At 35.1% G+C, this 26,494-nt stretch overlaps 1 protein-coding gene across 1 annotated transcript in view; it reads left to right on the top strand.

The window, feature by feature from the left end:
• TLN2 (talin 2) overlaps positions 1-26,494 on the top strand; it is a 237,371-nt gene that overhangs the window by 196,416 nt on the left and 14,461 nt on the right. The window contains exons 49-51 of the mRNA XM_051980927.1: positions 2,922-3,029; positions 16,870-16,975; positions 18,303-18,427. Of these exons, the coding sequence (XP_051836887.1) occupies positions 2,922-3,029; positions 16,870-16,975; positions 18,303-18,427 (339 nt within the window). The remainder of the gene's footprint in view (positions 1-2,921; positions 3,030-16,869; positions 16,976-18,302; positions 18,428-26,494) is intronic.

Raw genomic sequence — 26,494 nt, 5'->3', positions numbered from 1 at the left:
TAATTCAAATTTGTGTTTTCCTAACCCCAGACATAGCACCCTACCACTGAGCCATTTCTTTGCCAACTGTACCAAGTTAGCAGAATCTTACTCTCTCAAGTTCCAATCTAGTAATCTTTCTGTTATATCAAACTAATAAGTTCATATTAAGCAAAGGAAATGTCACAAGGAATGTAAATCTGTTGCCTAGAAAGTCTCATAACATTGTATAAAACAAAAAACTACAAATGAAACCAAATGCAGAAATCCAAAATCAAATCCTAAACCAAATCAAACCCCCCTCTCTATTACACAGGTAATAGAATTTTGATGATTATTTTGCAGGCACATCCTGCTTTAAGCAAACTTATCATGCATAAGCTTGAATTTAGAAAATGAATGTTAAGGGACAATTATTTGCATTGCAAAGAGAGTATCTATTTTGTGGCAAGATGTTTCACTAGCTTCTTTTTTCAAATAGCAAATTTCTCTATTGTGTTTCAACTATAATTCAATTTATAAAAATTCAATTTATGTACAATCCAGAAGCACATCTATTGCAAAAAAAAGAACCAATTGTTCTTTGTTCCCATGTTTTCTGAACTGCTTTTCTGTGATTATATTTTGTATTACATTTTAAGAAATCATCCATCCTTCTTGAATTGTCTAGTAAAACTGGAGAGAATATCCTAAAAAAGACCAAAGGACTACTTAAGTCAGAGTCCCAAAGAAGCCTTTATACTTAAAGTTCTTCCATTTGTAAATGTTTCGACTGCTCCATGACACTGAAAAAAAAAAAAAAAAAAACAACTAATTTTGAAGTTAGAATAGCCCAGCTCTTTCACTTACCATTGGTATAAATTTGGAAACGTTTTTAATTACCTTATACCTATTTTATAATAATAATAATTGTAGCATTTATCACTTTAAGGTTGGCAAGGTATTTTACAAATATTTTCTCATTTGACCTTCCACAGTGATCCTGTAAAATAGGTGCTATTATTATCATCATTTTAAAGATGAGTAAACTCAGGTTGAAAAAAGTTTAATTTCTCACATATGAGAAATTAAACTTAAGTCTTCCAGACTCCTAATCTAGCTAGCTGTTTCCACTGCTCAGTTTAGGTACCTAATCTCCTAGATGACACGTGAATGAGTTAATCTTTAAGGTCCCTTTGAGCTCTATACTCTATATTTGTTTATTCCAAACCTGGGATTTAGTAGATATAAAGAAATCCCATTGGAGAGACTCCTAATAAAGCAAACATTAATATATAATTTTAAGCCCCCAAGAGATTACAGACTCACATAATCAGAGTGTTACAGAGCTGAAATTTGAACCCAGGCATTCACTGACTCTATATCCTATGCCGTGTACCCTGAATGCCTCTCTGCCTGTATATGAGAATCTTTAAACTCACATTGTTTTTCAGAGCTCATTGGGTGTTCTATGCTTCTATTCCAACTTTTTCTGGCTTCTGTTTCTTCTTCCATAAAAGGAGAGGGTTAAATTAGATGTTCTTTAAGGAAATTTCCAGCTCTTACATTCTGTGGTACTATTGTCCCACTCAACTTATGCTGGAGCCACTTGCCAGAAAACTCAGTTTTTCAATTTTCAAGGTATTAGTGTCAGTATTTGCTTAGAAATAAGCAAATGCTACAAATCTGGGCTTGATTCATTATTTTGTTGATTGTCTGGACTTAAGAAAATAATGGAGAAAATATAAATAATGCAGATTTAGAAGTGTATCATGTGTACATTTCTTTTTTCTGGAGAGACAGTTGTGAAACATTTACCAGTTTACTCCTGGGCCCAACCCAGCTTCCATTGCCTGCTTCTTTTTTTTTTTTCCTGCTTCACTGAGGGAGTACAGAAATCAACCCCCCCCCCCCCCACTTAAAAGGCAAGTTATAGAGAGAGAGATGAAGAGATTTCCTAGTACTATAAGTGGGTGAAGGAGCAAGCATTAATTAGTCTACTCCCCAGACTCAGGCTGTTGACAGTAAACTAAGGTGAGTGGCGTAACAACAAATGACTAGAGTCATGAGTAACCATCCAATTTCACTTTGAAAAAAGAAAGTGAGGACTGAATCATGTAATAATGGAATGAGCCCTTGCACCCACTATTACAACTCTGAGAGAAACTGTCTGTTTTACTCACACTACTTTTTCTCTCTTGAAAGCTGATATTTTATTTACTTCTTTATTAGAAACTAAATAAGGGAATCAGACACCATCAGATTGCAGATAAGGGACTCAGAGAACAACCTCAGAATCTACTGTTGGCCCAGGATTCCCTTATCCAGAGTAATTGCTAAGTTTCTATATATATTTTTTCACATTCTGAACCAAAAAAATAACAAATTTTATCTTAGATGATTAATTTCTTCCTTTTCCTAACACAGAAGGCCATTGAGTCTCTCTAAATTATTTCTGACTTTTGATTTAAATCTTTAAGTGTCATGATCAGCTAGCCAATGACCATTCATATAATAGCAGAGTAACCCTGTTATTTTCCTCACTTTTAAGAATTATTTCCTTAATAATTCAATAAGACTTGAAGATCTCCTTCTTCCTACCCTCTCCCCCTTTCCCCTAATGGTAATATCTTTGAGAAATTAGATTTTAAAATTCATTGTGATCCAGTAGAAAGATTACTGGCTCTGGAGTCAGAATACTGGCTTTAGATTCTGCTTTTGACATATATTATCTGTGGGACTAGGAACAAAGCATTTTATTTATTTATTTCCAGGGAAGCCTGGACCTCGGTTTCCATTTCTGTAAAGTGAGAGAGTTGACCTAGGGAGTCTTTGAAATCTCTTTTCCTGCCAGCTCTGTCTCTGTGAACCTATGAATTTGGGTAGAAAACTTCCTTTCCTTGCTTTAGTTGGTATAGAATTGGTTCTTCCTGCTTAAGGTCTGTGTTCCTTTCTTTCCTTAGCAAGCTTCATATCATGCTGATGTTGCTGAAGATGTGAAAGCCAGAGCTTTGCGATATGGGACTGAATGTACCTTAGGATACCTGGATCTCCTGGAACATGTCCTTGTGGTAAGAAAAATATATTGACTCTCTCTCTCATTCCTTTCCTTCATATTTTTCCTACCTCCCTCTGTCTCTGTCTCTGTCTTTATCTGTCTCTCTCTCTCTCTCTTTCTGTCTCTCTCTGTCTCTCTCTCTCCTGCCTTCCCTTCCTTTTTTCCTCCTTCCTTCTGTGTGTGTCTCTCTCTCTTCTTCTTTCTCTCCCTTGCTCTCTCCCTCCTCTTCCTCCTCAGTCTCATCCCTATCTTTCTCCCTCTTTTTTCCTTTTCTTTCTCTTTTATCTGTCTTTCCTTTTTTCTTTCTCTTTCTATTTTTCACATTCTCTTCTTCTCCCTCATTCTTTCTTTCATTCTCATTCCTTTTTTCTTTTTCTCTTTCCTTTTTTCCCCTTATCTCTTTTCTCCTTTTCTTTCCCTTGCTATCTCTTCCCATTCTTACTTTCTCACTCCCTTTCTTTTCCTTTCCCTTTCTATCTCTCTTCTTTTCCTTTTTTTTTCTCTCACTTTCTCAGATCAGTTCACAGTAGATTATTTCAGAACTTGTCTCCCCTGGTAAGTAATGACTTTGTATGCTTTCCTTCTGGAGACAGACCCTGGTCTCATACAGTGGAAAAAAAAGAGACATTATTTTACTTTCATACCTTTTTAAAGTACTTTCGCATCTGCACTCTTCATTTTGTTGCTTCATTGCCCTGTGAGGATGGAAGAAGAAGGGATAATACTTCCCTTTTTCAATTAAGAAAACTCAGAAGTAAAAAGGATTGGTAATTTATCTGACTTACAGGCAGCCTGGCATTCTCTTCCCTCTTCTATTGCATGATATTTTTAAAAGTCTCAATTCTGGACTTCAAAGTTATTGGGATATTTAATCTAATTTCTGTTTTGCTCACCAATATAAGTGTGTTCCACAAAATGACAGATATCTGAGGGAAAGTAGAAGAGATTGTTTGATTGATCTTGGCAAAGGAAACAACATGGAATAATGGGAGGAAGAGGGGGGTTTGGTGCCACGAGTCAGAAGAGATCCAAGTTCTATCAGTGCTCTCCTCCCACCCACCTCCCAATTATTTTGTATTTTCTTTATAGATGTTTTTGCTGTTTAGCTACTCTTCAGTGTCCATATTGATTACCTCCAGTAAAATGTAAGCTTCTTATGAGCAGGAACTATCCGATTTTTGTCTTTGCATATCCATCACTTAGTCCAGTGTTGTTCACATAATCACCACTGAATAAAAGTGCATTGAATTTAAATAGCTTTTATTTAATTAGTATGGCTTTTGAGCAAGTTCCTTAATTTGTTCCTTGGTTTCCCTACTGTAAAGAAGGGGGAAAAAATCATTTATTAAGGCTTCTAGATGGATAAGTGGACAGAGTACTGGCCCTAAAGTCAGGAAGACTGAGTTCAGATATAGTTTCAGATTCTCACTAGCTGTGTGACATTGCACAAGTAACTTTCCTTCTGGCTGCTTCAGTTTCCTCAAATGTAAAATGGGAATAATAATAATAAAACCAACCTCCCAAGTTTGGTACATTTAAAAAAATGTTTGTTTCCTTTCTTACTAAGCACCTCCTTTGGGCTAGGCATTATTCCAAGCACTTTATTCATATTTGATTTTCACAATCCTAGGAGATGGGGGTTGTTATTATTCTCTTTTACAGTTGAAATGCAGTAGATAGAGGTTTAAAAATGTGTCTGGGACCATAGAACTAGTCTAAGGCTAGATTTGAACTCTGCTCTTTCTAGCTATAGGCCCAGTGAGGATAGGAAGAAGATGAGAAAATGATAGAATATTTAAGATTCCTGAACTAAAGTGCTTTTTTCCTTTGAACCTGTAAAATAATAAGAGATTGATAGCCTGTGTCCTTGTAGGCTGTGATGTACTTAATCCCCCGAGCAGAAACTTCTATGCTGGCGTGCCAGTGGAAAGGAAACAGTTGCAAATGTTTGTTGCCAGGCAGGGGCCTTAACGTTTGCTTAAATTAGGTTAACTTTTGGAATATAAATAAAATAAAAAAAGGGAACCAAGTCTTTTCAGATACATACATAGCAAAGGAACCAAATTAAGAAAAATAAAATAGATGAGATCGCCTTATTAGAATTTGCTCCATGAAAATCCCTTACATTATGGAACATTAATTCATGTGCACCACAAGCTATCACATAGGTTCTATTCCAGTATTTTGTCCTGATATAGGAGGGACTCTGATTTCTCTTGGGACTAATTAGCCTGAGAACCAGCTTACCTAGATTTGAAGAGGTTCATTATCAGTCAGATAGTCATGAATTTTTTCTGGTCAAAGCAACCCACAAAATAGATCCAAATGGTTTTCTGTCCTGGAGGGTCCTTTTGCTAACAAAATTATTGTGGCAAAGGTTGCTAAGAATCACAGTTCTTAGACTCTCCATAAAAGGTAATTTATTGTTGGAACTTCTCTCTTGTGATCTTTATTCAGGCAAAAATAAGTTGACTTAACACATTACACATTAAAGTCAATTAATGCAGATAATGAATCCCTGATAAGTGGTCACATTATTTGAATTTTCCATTGAACCAGACCTAATTATCCTAACTTACATATAAATTTACTTGGAAAAGTACAAATTTCAAATAATGTGATTTACATTAATCAGAACTTTGCTGTGTGGAAATAACTGAACTACATCTATATTAGCAAAATTGAAATCAGAAGACTTAAGTTTTACTTTAATGAAAGAGTGCTTTAGATTTTCGTGAATTGTAAGACATCTCAGAAGCTGTCCTGAGACAACTCATATCCATGCCTCCCCTCTTAAATAATCCTAGCAAAGAGAAATCCTGTTTAAATTCAAAAGTTCTTCGAAACTTTGGGGACCAGACCAGACTTTTTCCTGGTCCCTTGCTATCTTTCCAGTCAGCTTACACATTTAACTCCCTCCTCTTTCCCCTCAACAATTTTTATAACCCAATAACACTGGTCTCCTTGCTCTCCTTCACATAAAATGCTCCCTCACCCAATTTCAGGCATTTTCACTTGCTGTCTCCCATGCCTAGAATACTCCCATTCCTCATCTCCATCTTACTGGCTTCTTTCAAATCCTAGCTAAATCTTACCCATAAAAAAGCCATAGGAAAGCCTGATCCTCCCATAATGCCAGTGCCTTTCCCATATTGGTTATCTCCAATTTATCCTATGTATCTTATTTCTTCATAGTTTTTGCATGTTGTCTTACCCATTAGACTGTAAGCTTCTTGACAGCAGTAATTTTAGCATAATGCTTAGCACAGAGGAAGCACTAAATAAATACTTATTGACTAACTGGTCACCTAGATTCTCCTTGAGAAAACTTGAAGTTGACAAAATCATATCTATTTATAATCAGACCATCAGTTGGTTAGATTTTTTAAAAATGTGATTAAACCACAAATCAAACAGAAGAATAAAGATTAGAGGGTAGATATCATATATGATTATAGTAACTCTGACCTAACCTATTTAAACAGACTATTAATTTTTTTTTTAAATAAGAAATAGGTAAATGTAAAGATATTGGCTCCTGTCAAATTTTTAAAATGAGAAATGGATAAATGTGAAGACATTGATTTTGTCACATCAATTTTTTTAAAAGTCACCAAAACAAGATTAAATGAGCTGTATTAGAGAAAACATTTAATCTTCTTGCTAAGTGGAGAGACTTGGGAACCAAGAATAACATCAGTTTAAGATATATTAGGAAGAAAAATAGAACACTTTGAGCAGTATATTCTTACAAAATAGTGAAAAGTTTTTAAAGGGAAAATAAGCCTCTAGTCAGCTTTGCATGAGATCTGGCTATTTCCAGTCATCTAGATGCCATGTGAAAATGAAATTGAAATGAGGATAAAAGATACAAAATAAAACAGATCTGCTAGTGTTACTATATTGATCTACATTTGTTAGCAATGCTAATAGAATAACTACATTTGATGTGTCTCGATAGTGACATTTAATATCATCCAAAAGAGCTCCTAGATCTCATCAGATATGTGTGGAAAATTGATACATAATGTCTTGTTGGAGTGGACACAGTTTTTAAAGTAGTTTACTTTTCAAAATCTCTCAAGTAGAAAAAATTCAAAAGAATAAGAAGGATCACAGATGATACTTTTACCTGCTCCCTAAACCCCTCCAAAATTATTGCTGAGAAAAAAAGCCTCAATGCATGAATTGAAGATTTCTTTATGAAAACATGAAAAGATTAAGGGACAGAGAATTCCCATGGACTCCATCTTTACTGCCACAGAATTGATTATAAGGTGTAGAGAAAATAGAATCCTGTTGTATGTACGGTTGAGGGATTTAAGAAAATTTTTTAATTCAAATGAATTAAATACATCCTTGAGGGCTATCCTCAAACAAGTTATGTACTCAAGACATTACAAGAAAACAATAATGAAAAATGGATATTAGAAATGACATCAGCACTGATTACAGTTATTTAGTACCAAAATCTAACCATTGTAAATATATTACCGCAGGAATACTAGAGAAGCCCAGAAAACATCTTAATCAGCAAACATTTAACTTAATATAGTTTCCAAGAAGAAAAAGCTGCCAAAGTCAACAGTGGTTTAAAATCTAAATTCGTTTGTAAAATTTTATGAAGGATCATGGATAATGAGAAGAAATATTGCAGAAAGTAAAGAAAAGCATTTAAGAGTAATACCAGGGTTATTGTTTATTTAGTTTTGTTTTTAAAAGCTTGACAGGAAGTATAAACTGAGCAAGTAATCTCAAGTGCAAATGCCTTTAAAAAAACAAGAATGGAAGGAGCAAGTCAAATAGAAGGAAAATGGAAAATATCTATAAAAATTATTAAAACAAATGTTTTCTACAGCAAAAGCAATGGGACTACCATTAATACCTAATATTACGGTCCCATGTGTGTTTATAAGGGAGGTAGAATTATAAATAGAGAGCAAAAATGGGTCAAACAACTCTACTGAACCAGATGAACAAAAGTGAGATCCATGCTAGAGGAGCCTTAATTCTGAAGATGATAATGGAATGATCCATGGTTTTCAAAAATGAGGATACCAAAGGCATGGAAAAAATCATGGCCCTTTAACAAAATATCCCCAAAAAGGCAACTGAGAAAAACTTAGTGACTCACCTACCTACTTTCCTACTTAGACAAAAACTTCATCCAGCTTGTCTATATATAAATCAAGATCATCCATGAGGAGGATTTTAGTAAGGAAGAAGCAAGATGTGATAATCAAACATAAACCTCATCTTTGCTGTTTTGTCCTTGACTTAAAGATAGTGAGACTATAAATCCTATCTTGTTTATTGTTTGTAGATTATGAAAAATGATTTTATTTGGTGGAACAAAATGCCACTAAGGTTTTGTTTTTAACAAAGTTTCCACAAAGATATAACAGAAATAATTCTATACAATAATACCAAATGAAGTATATAAATAGAGGTTAAATAACTTGCCCAGCCTCAGTATCTAAGGTCTTTGTGTCTCTAGACCAGCATCTTTTCTACTCCACTATTTAGCATTTCCTGGCCTGTAGGCTATATCTCCATGTCTTAGATTTAGTGGCTTTCAGCTCTGGGTGGGCCAGGCAGTCAGGGAATAACTGTGGGCTCTTCCTACATAAGGATTCTTTAAAAAAAAAAAAAAAATAGGTATCCTTCAGTAATACCTTGCTAACATCAATTTTTGTTTGAGTAGTTGCTAGCATTTCCATTAATTTGTTGTTTATTATGGGTTCATTTTTCCCTGTATTTACTATGGAGACAGCTCTTTCAAACCTTAAATTCTGCAAAATTGAACAGTTTATGTGTCTGTTCAAAGCCTGCCACCTGTGTTTCTTTTTCATCTTTCAACACAATTATTGTCATTGTAACATGTAATTACAGAGGAAATGTACTTCATTTTTACTTGACAGTTTGTAGACTTGTAATATGGAGGTAGCCAGTTCTAAAAAGAAAACTGTTAAACAGAACAAAAAGCAAATGAAATTAAAATGAGCCTTTAAAAAAAATCTGTGTGAAATTCCCTAAATCTGTGTACTGATTTTCAAGATAACCTTGAATGGAAATATTTACTTTTTTCCTATCAGTTTAGATCAGGAATACACAAATTTGTGGGGTTTTTAAAAAATATTTTGATTTGTATTTCAGTATAATTGGTTTACTTTGAAATCCTACATTATTTTATTTTACACCTTTAACAACATTATTCTGAAAAAGGGTCCACCAAACTGCCAAAAGGCCCATGACATTAAAAAAAAAAGTTCAAAAACCTGGTTTATATCATTGAAATCATCCCATAGGCTCTTAAAAAGAGCCCAGAATTCCAGTAGCTAACAGGAAGCACATTTAAATTGTAAATCCTATTAATAATCTGAGATTATCAGTCCTAGAGCTTTTTCCCTCATCTGTTTGATTTCACATTCACTTATGCATTTGGGGAGCTTGTGACTTATCAGCACACTTAAAAAAAAAAGTTACATTAATGTTTGTTAAATTAACTAAAATACTGAATTAATTTAAGTTTTGGAAACATTCATTTCCTAAATCAGAAAATTGTGAGGGTCTAAAGATAAAGAAAGCCCTGGAGTCTTTACTATTGCAAATAGTGCTTATGGTTCCCGTAACAAAAGAAGAAACCAGTGTGACTAAGAGTTTGAATTATAAATGAGAATGCCACAAAAACTTGAAACCTTATCCTCATCGTAAGTATTTCTGCAATCTCATTGGTACAGGCATTCCTTCCAACAATGCAGTTAAAACTTCAATACAAAATTGTTGTCATTGCTACTGCTGCCTTCTCCATACATTTCTTCCTTTTTTAGTCTCATTTCCTTCTTTATATGGGTCAGATTAGAGTTCTTTTCATCGCACGTAGTATCTTTTTTTCATTTTTATTCTTTCAGCTTTATACTAATTTTGATCTTTGATCTATTAAGTCATTGATTCAGGAATGACTTCCACATCAGTGAATTGCTTCTTGTGCATTACAGTAAGATTAATTTCTTTTTTTGTGATGTTTGCTGTTTAGTGTTTGCCATGCTCAGGGCCTTCTGATTATTTTCAAGAAAATATTCATGGTTTATGAGGCTTCTGAGTAGTCTACAAGTCTTTGACCTTAGTGTTTTCTTAGTGTTGGTCCATGTTTTCTAACATTTTTCATCATACTCAATTGTTCATTCATTTCCCTTGAAGTCACTGAGTATTCTGCTATATTGACTTAGTTTGAAGGTGATTATTGAGTTATTGGGTCTTCTAGGTGATACATTGGGAAGAATGCTTGGAATGGAGTCGGGAAAACTCATCTTCCTGAGTTCAAATCTGACCTCAAACACTTACTAGCATTTGACCCTGGGCAAGTCACTTACCTCTGCTTTAGTTTGCTTATCTGTAAAATGAGCTGGAGAAAGAAATGACCAACCCACTCCATTATCTTTTCCAAGAAAACCCCAAATGGAGTCACAAAGAGTTAGGCACAACCGAACAACAAATTGAGTTCTTGAAAAATTACTCTGCCTTTTCATCTTCCACATTCTTCTCATTCTCCTTTGCTCCTAACTGTGGATAATTTCTGTCCTGGTGGGCCTTCTTTGCTCTGTCTCTTGTTAACCTCATCAGCTCCTGTGCATTTTACTGTTCTCTATATAGATGGTTCTTCAATTTATATACCCAGTTACATCACCTCCCTCCAGGTGAGTTCAGTCCCACATCATTCGTTGCCTGTTGCAGACATTTCAGCCCTGAAGTCCTAGAGACATCTTAAACTCAGTTCATCTGGAACTGAATTCATCTTCTTTCTTTCTAGACACTGCTTTCCCCCAAACTTCCCTCTTTCTGACAAAGGAACCATTTTCTTGCAGTGCCTTGGATTTGTAATCTTGACACTGTCCGGGACTCTCTACTACAAATAACCATCCAATTGCCCTATCTTGCTGTTTTTACCTTCGTAGCATCTGACATCCAACCCCTTTCTCCTTTCACATAACTGCCACCTTAGCCTCAGGATCTCATCTCCTCTTAGCTATTATTGTAGAAGTCTTCTATTTGGTCTCTGCTGGAAAATTTTGCCCACTCCAGTCAATCCTCCATGTTGCTGCCAAAATTAATTTCCATAAGTACAGATCTGACCATGTAACTCCCCTACTTGAACAATTTAAGTGCCTTCCTATTGCCTTTTATTCTAAAAAATAAAATACAAATTTCTCTATTTATATACAACCTGACTCCAACTTATCTCTCCCACCTCATTGGATTTAACTACAGTCTTTATAGAAAGGTTATCTCTGAGTAGTTCATTGTGGTATATATGGTATCTCCTTTAAAGTATACATAAGTAGGGGAAGGAGAAAAGAATATCATAGAAATCTATTCATTCAAAAGCAATAGAAAGTAAGCTCTTGGAGTGCAAGAGTTGTATTTTTTCTTTACAACTAGTTACATAAAGCAGTGCCTTATGTATTTTTTTTTCATTTTTGCCACAAGTCTGATTTTATTGATTTGCAGAACTCTAAATAAACAATAAATAAGCAGTTCCTCCTGATCAGCTCAGAGAATTCAAGAGTTGGCTTAGGACATAGATAGGTTAGGTGACTTTGTAAGGGTCACATATCCACGTATTTGTCAGAGACAAGATTTTAATTCAGGTCTTGCTGACTGAGGCCAGTTGTTTATTCTCAGTGCCTGTTAGGGGCTTTATCCAAAAATACATCTTTTATCTAATTTAAATTATTTTTTTTATATATTCATATTGACCATCAGCCCCCCTTTCCTCAGACTGTAAGTTACTTGAGGGCAGGGACTGTTTGATTTTTGTCTCTATATACTCATCACCCCACGTAGTGCCTTAAAAAACATGGTAGGTATTAATCCAGACAAAAGTCTTGGTGCAGTTTTAAGCCACTAAAAGCCTAAAGAACTTATTTAAGCTATTAAAGCTTACCCTTAAAACCACACTAACATTTCTGCTACGCTCTGTATTTGCTGTTTGATCAATTTGCTTGCTTAGTTCTATTTCTACAAATTCCTCAGTATAGAGGAAGATTGAGAAAGTTTTGTATTGAGTTTCTGACATCTTTATATCATTACTGAAAGAATGAATCTGTTGGTACAAAGAGAGAAATTTTGGTTGCAGGGAGAAGAAATCAGACCTCCTTTTTCTCCTGTTTAATTCTGAGCAAAGTTCGTTATTCATCTAAGTGTTTACCAGGAATAAGTAAATGTGTGTTGATTTTATCTTTATGTCATCTCTTGTACATCCCCCCTTTCTCTGTTCTAACACTATCCCCGTGCTGGTGCAGGTCCTCATTACCTCATGCCTAGATAGTTACAAGAACTACTGGTGGGTCTGCTTGCTTCATCTCTCCCCATCTCCAGTACCTCCTCCTCTGTACACACACATGGCTGTATGAATACGCAGTGGATTAAAGTATTTCTAAGCTAATGATTCTCAAATCTACTTCTCCAGCCTAACCTCTCTGCTTCTTGTACATTTCCATAATTTAAATACAATATGTCCAAAATTTAGTTTACTTAGCTTATTTCCTCCTAATTCTTCCTCTCCCTTAGTTTCCTGTTACTACCACCTCCAACATCCTCCTAGTCCCCAGGCTCACCATCTAGGTGATATCTTTGACTCTCTCTTACCCCTATATCCAATCTCTTGTCAAGCCCTGTTAATTTTTACCTTTTATCATTTTGTGTATGTGACCCTTTCTTTCCTCTGGTACTTGGAACAGGCCTATTTTAATAGTTAATTGGTTTTTCTACCCTCCTATTTCTCCCCATTATAGTCCTTCCTCCTCTCAGCTGCTAAAGTGATCTTCCTAAAGTTTCCCCACTTCCCTCTACTTATAATTCCAGTGGCTCCCTATCAGCTCCAGGATCAAATACAGAAATCTTTATTTAATATTCAAAGCCCTTCAGATCCTAAACCCTTCTCCCATCTCCAGTCTTCTTATACTTTTCATCCTCTCACGTACTCCCCTGAGGTTCACAGATAACTCTTTGTGTTACATTTTGCCCAGTCCATTTGCTGTTTGCCTTTAATTTGTACAAAATTTGGACTACAGGGCAACCTGTAAACTCATTTATAAGCATTCCCTGAATGAACTCATCATAGTCTCTTGCAATCAGAGGCCAACATTTATGCACAACTATAATATATGATCTTTAAGTGGCACTGAAATTACCCTCATTTCCACCAGCAGAATTTTAATTTTGTTCTGTTTCCTTCCATTAGAAATCACCTTGCTCCCAGAATGTCTTTATGAAAAAAATGTTAATATAAAAATAGAAATTGTTTCCATCCTGCTTCACCCTCAAAATCTGTTTACTATAAAATTTCTTCCTTGCTTTCAAATTCAGAATATATACAGAAGTGACATCTCTCTCCCTCATTGCTTTTTTTCTCAGCCATGATTCTTTGTTTCCTCATTCCTCTCTGAAGCAGTTTGAGTGTATGGTTTTTTCCTCTACCTTTCAACAATATGAATAGTTCTGGCTTATGTAGCACAAATAGTAAATAGCTTTTCAAAAAATTCTATTACCTATGCTTCTGAGAGGAACATCATTTTTTTAGATGCTCATATCAGGCAGCCATACTTAAGGTACCACTATTTTCTGGTAGTAGGACCAGCCAGGAGCTATAGTGAGTAGAGTGCCAAACTTGAAGTGGAAGACTTGACTTTAAAGGCAGACTTTGACCCTTACTAGATAGTCACTGCAGCATCTTTGCCCAAAAAAAATCCCAAATAGGGTCACAAAGAGTCAAATAGCTAGGCTCACTTTGTAAACCCAAATCTAGATAGGGATGGTAAATATTACAATTGGTGTAGTTTGGAGTTTTTTTTACTGTCTTTTAGTTTTCAAGAGAAAAACTATAGACAAAAAGATTTGGAGTTGCTCTATTATTTTGAATCAAAGAGAATGTGTGGGTTGGGAATGGGATTGGATGTGGGAGAGTATGTGGGATTTGGATTACTTAGATCTCTAAGGGATTCTTAACAGAAGCCATGCAAAATGTCCCTTTATCCAGGAATAGATTCCAGAGAGGGGGTCTATAAGTTTGTGATTTTTAAAGTATGTATATTTTGATGACTATATTTCAGTATAACTTGGTTTTTTACACATTTAAAATCAGTATACTGAGAAAGAGTCCATAGACTTTTACCAGACTGCTAAAGCGTTCGTGATACAGAAATGTTTTAAAAATATTGACCTCTTCTGACAAAGCCAGTAATCTTTTCCTTTTGTCCCTCATTGTACTTAGGCAGTTAGGTGGCTCAGTGACTAGAGTTTGGGGGAGTCAGGAACACCTGAGTTCAGATCTGGCCTCAAGAAATGTGACTCTGAGCAACTCACTTAATCACCATTTGCCTTAATTCACTAGAAAAGTAAATGTACTTCTTCGAGTAAAGTAAAAATACGTAACTATTTTGGCCAAGACAATCCCATGGACCATACTGGCATCCATGGGATCATACAGAGTAGGACATGACTGAATGACCAGACAACAACTAATTGTACTTCTTTGACTCAGTAACATTCAAAATTCTAATTTGCAAATACTCACTGATACCAGTTTGGGAGTCTTGTGGCTTTGTCTATAAGTCTAGAGCTGCCCAGTGATGATGTACATAAATCTGATGTTCCCAACCAGACTGTAATGTCCTTCTGGATTGTGGCTTGTACTTCCCTTTGTTTTTTCACCCTGCCTAGTGAATGTATTCATTAGGCACACAATAGACAATAAATATTTCTTCTGTTTGCTCTTTGAAATTAAAGGATTACAGAAAATCTAAGGTTATAGATTCAGAGTTTGAAAGGCTGTTAAAAATCCTTGAGTCTAACCTCATTTTACAGATAAGGAAACTGAAGACCCAGAGATATTAAGCAGTTTGCTCAAGGTCCCATAATATGTGGTATGGCTAGGATTTGAACCTAAATTATATGATTAAAAATCCAGTGGTTTCTCAAGTGACACAAGGAGTAACCAAATTGTTGAGTGAGGTATGAAAACATTGGAGAGGAGCCCAAAGCATTAGGGAAAGCAGTTTCTACTCATTACAGTTTAGAAGAACAGGCCTGCTACTAAAAGAGTTGTTTTTGTAAACCTAGACTCAACAGTCTTAATTTGATTAGAGGACTCATTCAGCTTCCCAATTGCTTACTGTCTGCATATCACTGAACTAGTTTTTAAAGATGAAGAGGGGTGTGAGGATAGGGGAAAAGAAGGCAATAATTGTAGAAGAAAAAATATCAGGGCCTCCCAAATCAATTAGAAGAGTTTCAGTGAAGATCTTTGATAGGTATGAAGTTTTTATACCTATATAAACTCTCAACTAATAAAGGAAATGGAGAGGAAGTTTATCTCACCAAGAGAACTCTGAGTGGTTATTTATATCTATATGTCTCTCATTAGTGTTGCAAATTAAGAGCAGAGTGTTGATCTAAGAGAAGAAAAAAAAAAAATCCAAGATATATGTGTGGTGTTAAATTGTGACAAATCAGTAACAGAGAGCCTCGAGGAATGCAGAATGAGATAAAGAAATTGCATCTTACAGAGAGAGATAAAAACAACTGTGAGTGGTTAGAACTGTCTATTTGTAATATTTCTAGAACATTCTAACATATTTTAGTCAGTTGGCCCAGAGGCAATCAATCTTGATTCTCCAGCTTGTGACATGAGTTAGTGATTAGTTGATTCAGCTAAAACTTTAAGACTTTTTGATTTTACTTTACCTAAAAGTTTGAGATTTTGCTCTTCTGCATCTTCAGTCAAACTGCATCTTCAGAAATGAGGGATAGGCCATAGATAAAGAAGGAAGGAGGAATGGTAGGGCTAAGGTTTCCAGAATACCATGAGTCCAAAGGGCTTTAGGAAGAACTAAGAAGAATGCTATGAAAGATGAGTTTGTTTCTCTTACCTGCACCAAACTAGTAATGCCTATTTTCATCATAAGGAAGATTTGTTTTCTTTTGTCTGTTTAGAAGAACTCAGAGAAATGGTAGTTGTATGTTTATCAGTACAAGTGAAAAAAAAATCTAAGTATCATCTATGAATTTATTAAGTTCTCCAAATCTAAAGGTTGCCACTATACATATAGAGGAACAGACTAAAAGAATGAGTTTAAGGGAATGAGTCTGAAAACTTCAAAGGTGACCTTGGATGCTGTCTGTGTGACAGAAATAGCCAACCACTTCAGGATCTTTGTCAACAAATCCCAGGGAAGAATTAGACTCAACTGAAATGACTAAATAACAACAATGACTTCCTTTGATGGACTAGAAAAAAACTCAGCTGGAAAAGTTCATCTGATCTAGAATGAAAAAAAAGGGAGAGTAGTACTAATTAATTATCTATCTTTAAATCATCAATTTAAAAAGAAAAAGTCAATCTTGAATAAATATATAAGACAAAAGTGATCCTCCCTTTTTTGTCATTGGAGTTTTGCCCCTTCCTATTTCACCTCACTTCCCAAAATAATTGTACTTGAAAGTCTAGGATTTACGATGCTTGTACTCTTGGGGATTCCTGTGACCTGGGACCAAACTACTGGATTTCCAGGTACCAATAGCCATTAGGTTTAGACCACACATTTGCTTTGCTGTTGAATATTTGTTGCTGCTTTTGTTCTTATTAGTGCCTTCAGTGGTGTGTGGATGTGTATTCCTTAGAATTTGGATGTGATAAGTGAGCAGCTGGGGCAGTTTTGTTTGTTTGTTTCATAGTTTATGACTTTTTATAACATAGTTCATAACTTTATCTCATTCGCGAGCTTTGGTAGATGCAAGAATATATTTTTTGTATCATTCACATGTAGTCTTGCTTGTTTTCTTTTCATACATAGATTCTACAGAAACCAACACCAGAACTAAAGCATCAATTGGCCGCTTTCTCCAAGCGAGTGGCGGGTGCTGTGACGGAGCTTATCCAGGCAGCAGAAGCCATGAAAGGTGGGTTTGGTTCTCATTATTCCACCCTACATTGACAACACTCATTCTCATAATCAGGAGGGTTGATTTGTCTTGGTCATTTGTTGGGTTTAAAGAAAATCCACTTCAAACCTTTCCTGAATGTCCTTTATGAAACAAGCTCTCAGTTATAGAAAAATAAGTAGAGAAAGTCAAGAAGTAACAAGGTTGGATATGTTTTTTTTAGGACAAGCTTTCTCCCTTCCCTCTGTATTGCATGTATCTTTTTTTGTAAAAAAGAGCCAATTTTAAACTCCCTTTCCAATGATTCTGTCATTTATTTTATATGTTGTCATCCAAAGTAATGAAAGGAGGCAATGGACTTGTGAATTCATTGTGTAGGAAACTACCAGATAACAATCTTCCTTCTACTATTGCACCATTGCCATTTCTCTGCAATTTGTCATCATAGAGAGTTTATCTAAAGGAAAGGAGAGTGGAAAAAAGCATTTATTAAACACCTGCTATATTCTAAGTACTATATTAAGTACTTTACAAATTATTGTCTCCTTTGATCCTTACAACAGTCCTGGGAAATAGATACTGTTATTCCTATTTCTCCTCATAATGCCCATTTTATAATTGAGGAAGCTGGAGCAAGCAGCTTAAGTGACTTGCCAGAATCACATATGTAGAAAGATTCTGAGGCTAAATTTGAGTTCCCCAGCTAGTATGTGTCAGTAGTAAGATTTAAGTCTTCCTGGCTTCTGGGCCAGTTTTCCATCTACTCTGCAACATTGTCTTCAAAGACCAAAATTACCAAAAAATATGCCAGCCAACTTAATTAATTCTGAGTGCTGCTTTTGCAGCCAACTTCTCTGTACTTGATAACTTTCAATCTAACTTTATGTGCTATAGATCAAAGTTTCATCCCAGGCATTACTGAGGAAGATGGCTGTAAAGAATTCCTAGACCCCTGTTGCCATCATTCCGGGGCAATTTCATTTCAGTGTTGAGGAATCTGGACTTGCTAAAACTTTCAGCTGGAGGCAGTAGTAGGATTCCACAAAAAGACAGTTGTGGTTTGTGTGAACTTACTTGCCAAAGTTCCGACTGATGATTGCCCCTTGCTGTACAACAGGTGATATCAAAAACAAAGGTTTGCCCAAAATGTCTGTGTAACTAAATGCTCTCTTTTAGAAATTAGAGGCATTAAATGAGATGAGAAGAAACTAAATTCACTTTCAGGGAGACCATCAGAGTTCTTCCACATCACACTCCCTCATGTTTCCGGATGTTTGTGTTGAGTCTCAGCAGTAGAGCAAGAACCTTGACTACCAAAAATGATGGTGTTTTGGACTCATTTCAGGTACAGAGTGGGTGGATCCGGAAGACCCGACAGTCATTGCTGAAACTGAATTACTGGGGGCTGCAGCATCAATTGAGGCTGCAGCTAAGAAGCTCGAGCAACTGAAGCCAAGAGCTAAACCAAAAGTGAGTGTCTATCCACTGTTGCTTTTGTGACATCAAAACAATGACTTCATGATTCCGGAAATGGGGAGGTGGGAGAGGAACAGGGAGGACAGGTGTGCTACTGAGAAGTCTGGTTTGCCTATTTCTGTGTCGTCAAGACTATGAATCTATCACTAACCTTTTCATAATATAGAATTACTTCTATCTCATACGTAGATGTATTTGCAGAATGCCTTCTTAGGAAGTACCTGCTACAAAAGGAAAGGTCAGAAGATACCATTTCAAAATTTTCATGAGTTTTTTATAGAAGGAAAGTAAGGCCCTGAAAAAAACATCACTATAGAGGGAAACTAAACAGTGCTGAAAATCTACCTTTAAGTTTAATCTAGAGAGCCCTTCTTCTAAATGAGTCATTTGTAAATGTCTTCTTCCACAAAGGAGAAATTAAGAGATTAAAGTTTGAAGTTTTTCCTGTTCTGTTTTTGCTCATCAATAGACATCAAAATTTAAGGTCGCATATTTTGTGAGTATGAGAGAGATGGGAACAGGAGAGGGAAAAGAGATCGAAGACCTAGTTCACAAGTGAACTACTTTCATTCAAAAAGGACTATAGCGAGAAAGAAGATCTAAAGTTGAAAAGTTACGTGGATGTATAGATTACATATATTGTCTTCAATTCATTAATTGATTTCACTTAATTCTTTCATAAAGTAATAACCACTACCTCCCACCTACTGGACAAGTCCAGCAAAGAACATGTTACTAATTCAAATCTACCTCCATGGTGGTTTATTTTTATTAGTTTATTAGTACCTGGTTTTAAAAACATTTCAGTTTAACATATTCAATTGAGAGTCCTCACTCTCAATACTTTTAACTTCCTTCACTGTGAGACCTCCAAGAAATAATAATTAGCTTCTTCCCCACAGAAAAGTTGAGGAATCAACCCTGAGTGGTTCAAGAATAAACTCTCAACTCTTACACGGTCTCTCTACCCTTTCATGGAATATTTGAGTACAAAATGTTACAACTGACTCAAGGAAAAAATAAATGACCAGAGTAGTACACAAACATATGCCACCATTTGATGAATTTATTGAGATTATTTCCTTGAACAGTCAGGTTTTTTGTAGTTCTTTTAAACCAAACAACTGTCTTCCTAGCCTAAAGGTAACCTTCAAAAGAATTGTAAATATTTTACTAATATGCTAATATAGGATTTTAGTTTCTTCAGTTTGTCATGAAATCATATCTCCCAAAGAGATTGGGAGATGGATGGGGAAAAGTTATAATTTCTCTTTCAAATTCAGACAGCAAAGTACATAAGAAAAAGTCTGCTTTGTTTTCTAGTTTCTTGAAAATTATCAATTTCTTCATAAATAAAAGGTTAATGTGGAAAGTTATTAATCTTGAGTTTAGAATAAATCATCCTTCATTGACCCCTCTTCTTCCTTCCCTGACTTTTTCCTATATATAATCATGAGGGAACCTGCCTAATAACTCTTAAAAAATCACTGTTAACATCTAATCCACTTCCATGGACATTTTGATTCCTTGGGGAAAGAAGTGTGCCTGGTTTTAAAAAAAAAAAATCATTTTATAAATCTTAAATATTCTGCTCTGTTTTTTCTGGGTTGGTTTTTTTTTTTTTTTTTTTTCCTTATAAAGAGTTGTCCTTAGTTCTTTTTTGGTTCTGAATTTGTTTCTCTCTATCTAATTGATATTCACCTGACCTGTCATTTCACTTGATTTAGGGAGAATGAGATCTTTGAGTTGAAAACCATGGCATTTGAGGCTCTATTATGAGCTCCCCATGGTGCCAGTAAGAACATAGTTCTAGCCAATTGGAATTGACCTTGACAGGGTGGGACCAATTGGAATTCATCTTGACTGGGTGGGACAACGTCCACAAAACAAGCCAGATAATTGCCCATCTTACCAGGCCATCAGGAAAGTTTCTAGAGACTGTTGCCAATGTCCGTTCAGCCTCTGGAAGAATCCAGTTGACCAGTAAGTGGCTGAAGGAAATAGCAATTCAGTGTGACTACAGTTGTATTATGCTCTTCCCCTTATATGTCCAGTTATATTTTTATTTTTTTGCTATATTTAGTAATAGCAGTGGACCAAAGTTCCTAAAGGTCTCATTATTTTAGACTTATTTTAGAAGAAGAAAAAGCAAATCTAGAAAATGTAAGTTATAAAAGATGACAAGTTATGACAGATGGAGATTTTTCTCCTTTCGATCCACAAGAAAACTGTTAAAAGTGTAAGTTACTTCATAGGTGTCTTGGGAAATTCCCATTTAGTGTATGAGGGAGTCTGAGTTATCATGATTGAGAAAATTTAGTATCTTTGGTTACCAAATTAAGAAGCTTCTCAAAATTGTAGCGCAGACCTCTATCCCTTATTTTCTTTGCATATGTTGCTACAGATGTCATATTTAATGTAATGATTTCCATACCAAACAACAAAATGATTTAACAAGAGTGAAAGTCATAATTAAGTGATTGATGTGAGTCTTTACTCTTATGCTATATATTTTACATGTGATCCCCCAATAAGAAGAAAATATTGTTATTCAGGGCTAGCTATATTTTCAGTAATCCAAAGCCAGTCTCTGTTTTCTAAGTAAAAACTTTTTGATTTAGAGCCTTTCACATGTCTTATATGACTAATCATTTTTGAGAAACTAGATATCCAACCTTAATAATCTAATCTGTTTTAGAGAAACATCTGTTTTCTTTGCTTTTTTCACTACCATCTATATAAAATAACATTTTTGTCTCCCCTTGTTTCTTTCAACTCTACTCATCTTCTCTTTTTAATCCTTTTTTTTTAAAATTTAAACTTTTTCAGAAATATTTTAATTTTTTTTAAATCAGCTGTTGTAATGTTTCTACCTTTAGGAAAAGAAATATTCACACATAGTATAAGATTAATATTCATTTTCACTGTTTATAGGAAAATGTGTTTGATCTATCATAGCAGGTCCTGAACTTTTGATGGGTACTAGTGATTGTAATGTATATAGTTGGACATTTCCTTTGTTTTTTTATGAACCACCTTCAGGAAGGTGATGTTGATGAAATTACTCTACATGCCATATGCTCATAATGCCTATTTTTAGAATGTAATGGTCTTTAACTTGTGAAGATGATACCTGGAACACTCCCAGCTCAGATTCTTAAAATTTAAGCATCCTTTTTTACATTGGATCTTCAGAAGAAGAACAAAAAAAATCAATAAACAAAATCCACCTTGCTGCATTAACTTTTTGATTGGAAATGTGGTATGATGATCGAATAAAAATGTTAGAGAGCTTATGCATGTGCCATATTGCTAATGGTGCTATTTCCATACTCACAGATAGGCTTATGCCTCCACAGACAGGTAAAGAAGTTGCGTCTCTAGTAGCTGATGATCATTCCCTGCTGTCATAGTCTTCAATTCTGTGTCCATTTTCAAGCTCAATCAAACCTGGATGCCTTTTCTGCAGGCCTCTGTGTGATATGTTTGATATATTAGGTTGTTATTTAATCCAACTATATATCAAACATATTCCTACAGTGTCCTGCCCTGTCTCCGGGGGTTCATAATATAGTCTATAAGGCAACAGGGAGGAGTGTTTTAAGGTCACAAGGATATTTAGAAGACTTCAGACTCTCATTCTTATATTATGTTGTAGAAATATGAAAGATTCCATTTATTTGGGTTGTGTTTGGGAACTGTATCAGTGTTGCAAGATTTTTATTATAGACAAAAATCACGTAATTATTAGAACTTCCTCAAGAATTTAGGATTCAAGAGATTGTATTTCATAGATCTACACATTGGCAAATTCTCAGGATTGTATCCTCAGTGACAAAAATGATAGTGGGATTAATCCAACTAGCACTTTCTTATTCCAAATGATAAAGATCATTATTATAGCCACCAAACACAAACAATTTCTTTATTTTTCCCATTTCAATTTATTGCTTTTTTGCTCTTCAGATTAATCTTCAGAATGTTGCAGTCTCAAAATTTCAACCAGAATATAAGGGGGAATAAAAACTTAACCAAAAACACCTAATTACTTTTAACATCAGGTAGTAGAAAATAAAACATCCAATTGCCCTGTGAATTATGTTATGGCTATACAATGACAATTCAGTGGGAATCTTCGTATTATTTTAGAAGCTCAGACATAGACTGGATCAGGATTAAGCTCTAATAAGTTTAATAAAAATAGTGCAATGTTAATAATGGCTGTGAGTTTCCTCGACTGATATAGTTTACCATTAGTAACCCTGTTACCAAGCAGAGGCTGACAAATTGCTTGTTCTGTTATAAGACAGTTGGGGATTTCAGTTTTTTAGAAATTTTCTTTTCCTTTTACACGAGTCTCTTTGAAATAATTTTGATCCCTTTCCTTTCAAAGAAGAAAGGTTGTTCTTCAGAGTTAGCTTCAGAATTTATTACAGCTATGTTATATATAAAGGGATCCAGTTTGCCGATAACAAAACAAAATGGAGAGAGAAAAAAATTATGAAGAATTTGGATCGTAGAAGTGACATAGTCCATAATAGCATAATTTAAAAACATGGCATAAGATAGAAATACTTTGAACATTCCTCAACATCTGAAATTATTTGGTCTCAATGTTATAAAATGTGATCTCTACTGGGCCTCTCAGTAGTATGTATTCTTGGCTCTCCTTGAATCCTGGCATAGGGAATGGCCCTTCCAAACTTCTTGAGCCCCACTGAGACAATAATAAATGCCTTATTTCTTTAATTTAAAAAAAAAAAAAAGAAAATTTCAAAACATCTAAGCTTCTATGTTGCCAAAACTTAAATCCTTCTTCATTTCATCAATAAACAACTTCCTTGAGTTTTGACCAAAGTAATTAGTTTTGCTATGAAATTCTTTGAGCAAATGGTTATTTGAAATCAATGCAGTGAATTAACACTGGTGAACTATTTTTTTTAATCTAAAATTAACAGATCAGGTTGATCTGAGAAAAATTTTTTATTTGAAATAAATTAACTTTCCTAACATGTATCCTTAATGCTTCTAAGATGAATGGAAATAGCTCAAAGAGGAAAGAAATGTTTTGGGAAAAACACATCCCAAAATTTGAGACTCCCAATTAATTAATGTCATATCTTTTAGTTTTGTCATCAGTAACTTTTACCCTAGATGTATCTAGGATTCATCTTCCATGAGCTTATCAATATTATGATTTTTCTTTCTTTTAATGATTCCAGCTCACCTATTTTGCACGTGTTTGTGACTTCTTTTAAAAGCAGAATCAAGGCTTTAATAATTGTGCTTCAAACAGAAATTCTATAACTCTAAGTCACATTAGAATCATCATTGCTTTTAAAAAATATGAATGTAAAGGGCATAGAGTGCTTCATGTAATAATACTGCCTCCTCAACATCAGTCCCCAAAACTTCCTTCCCTTATCTTCCATTCTGAGTTCCTCTCCAGAGCCATGTTAGTCTAAGGAAACAGGACGACACTTAGGAGATTCCTTATTCCATAAGCTTTTGATGAATTCCAAATTTCTCCAGGCTTGGAAGTGAAATATGGGGAAAGATTTACTAGGAACTAGGAGGAGAGATGGTGCCTTAGAACCAACCAATTCTCTATCAGCCTCCCAAAACATCAATCAGTCTATGTTTACATAAGATTTCAGAGAATCAATTATATTAAAACACCATTGTCAAAAAAAGTTGTGTTTTTTTTTTTTTTTTTATTTCATGGATCTCATTTGTGCTGGACTATATTAGTTTGTGCTTGAGGGTATATGTCATAGAGGTATTTGCCCTATGACTGATAATTCTGAAAGCCAAAAATGAAGAAGGATTTGATAGAGGTGGGCCTCCTGTTTCCCTATACACTTGGAACCAGCAAGAAATATGATTCATTTGCCTATATCTGAGAGTTCTAGATGTTGTTCTCTCTCTTTTTTTAAATGCATTTAAATATATGCAAAATATTCACACTTTTTTTTTATAGACTAAATCCTGTTTTTTAAAAAATTGGTGTGAAGGACATGGCCTTATTTTTAATAGCAAGTATTCTTCAGTACAGCTAACTGCGCTTATAATACTGAAAATTCACCTGACCCATAAGATAGGAATATTTCAGTATACTGACATAACTTAGTATAATTAGACTTCAACCTTTGTGTCTTACTGTCAAAATAAAACAAGGATTCTTAACTTGAAAGGTTGCATAATGAGCTGTTCTCCTGCCTAATTTTGTATCAGGCAGCTTTATGGAAAGTAATCGTTGTTTCTCTTCAGCCAGAAACAAAGTTATAATTGGGCACAGGTACAAAATCACTTGGGTAGAGTGTGTGGATGGGGCAAAAGAACAGTAACTTGGGCAACATCCTCCATTTGTCCTACCCTAGGGATGCTTTGGGCTGTGAGCAAGAAGAAAGGCAAATTTTTTTCCTGTTTGCTTTTTACCTATCACATATAAGCCCTGATTGGAACAGAGATGTTTGGGGTAAAAGCAGCAAGGGGAGGGAGAGCAAAAGTCACAGTTAAAACAGACCTATATTATAATGAACTTTTAGTATTTTGAGAGGCAGAGAGAAGGAAGAGGGAACTAAAGGAGCTCATCATTACAGAGAACCTGAAAACTTTTCCATCTCTAGAGTGGAAAGAACTCTTCTACATGAACCCTGTACTATTAAGTCCCAGACTTTTCTGAATAGGTGGAGGACTGACCCCTAAAAGAAAGGACAAAAAAGTGATGCTGGGGGGATAGAAAACAGAAGATAAAGTAATGAGGCAATCTTTGCCCATATTGAACTGCTTAACATGACAAAGATTGATGTTGATACTTATTTTTCCAGAAAAAATTGGTAAAAGTGAGAGTTGCTTGATTCCATAATCATTTGGATGATAATATTTTTGTGCATTTTGTCATTATTAAGGCAAAAATAAAACAACACTTGTTGTTTTGTTTTATTGTTTTACATGGGAAAGTGAAGAAATTTCATTGTTAGTTTTCCGGTAATAAATTTGACAAGGTTGGGTTAAAAAGCAATTTAAAAGATTGTACAGACATAAAAGATGTTGTGCATGTATATATTTGCCAGCGGAAGAGCCAATTCTAATGGAGAAGCAGTTACTACATTCTTGAATTGTGCTTCTGTTTGTACTCCTCCCCTCCCCCCCCCAATATTATTTAAGAGTTTCTTCTCCAGTGATAGCCTTTAGCAAATGGAAGCATGTTTGCATTTATACGAGCATGTATAAACCCAGGTCTTGAATATCATAGAAGGGAACTTTAGACTCAGTCATATACTTTTATATGCTCAGAGCCTTCAAAATTTGTGTATGAAATTTACTGCAAGATACCATTGACTGTGACTGCAGTCATTAGGATCTCTATGTGACCCATCCTCAACATCATGTGTACATTAACAAATCATGGTCACCGCTTTCAAGATCAGGTACTGCAGGTATAACTAGCACCCAAGCAGAGCTTTGGACAGACATCCCACAAAAGATGTTCTTCCCTCTGTCCCAAAAAAGTGGTTGGCAAAGACATTGAGGAGAAGTATAGGATGTCAGTCTGGAGTGAAAACTCTTTCATAATCTTTGACCTGGAGGTAGAGGGAAGTAGGAGATTTTAATTTTATCCACTGTATGTCACCAATTCCTTTGTCTCTCAGTCTGTTTAATGCCAGTGTTTTCATTACAATGAACAAAAAGTCATCTGAAATGATTATAGATTTACAAAAAACCAGGCTTGATCATTAATGATATTGGGGGGGAGGGAACATAGATCATACAAGATTCTAATCTAATTTACTTTGTTATGTCTTTAAAAATATATATTAGTTATTTTCCCTGAATTTCTCTACCTCCCCCACTGCCCTCAAGCCCTTCCTTGTAACAAAGAAAAATTTTTAAGCAAAATTAACTGACAACAAGACAGACTGGTCTGACAGCTTATTCCCACATCTGTAGTCCCAGCTCTCTTAACAAAAGGACAAATGTGTATTTCTTTGTCGGTTCAGTAAGCCAGAGATAGTTCATTGCACTTTATCAGAATCCAACTGCTTTTTAATGCTACAT

This window comes from Antechinus flavipes, chromosome 2, assembly GCF_016432865.1.
Source record: "Antechinus flavipes isolate AdamAnt ecotype Samford, QLD, Australia chromosome 2, AdamAnt_v2, whole genome shotgun sequence".
In the NCBI taxonomy this organism is placed as follows: domain Eukaryota; kingdom Metazoa; phylum Chordata; class Mammalia; order Dasyuromorphia; family Dasyuridae; genus Antechinus; species Antechinus flavipes.
The sequence above is the reverse complement of the archived record's forward strand: the minus strand, read 5'-3'. Positions and strand labels throughout refer to the sequence as shown.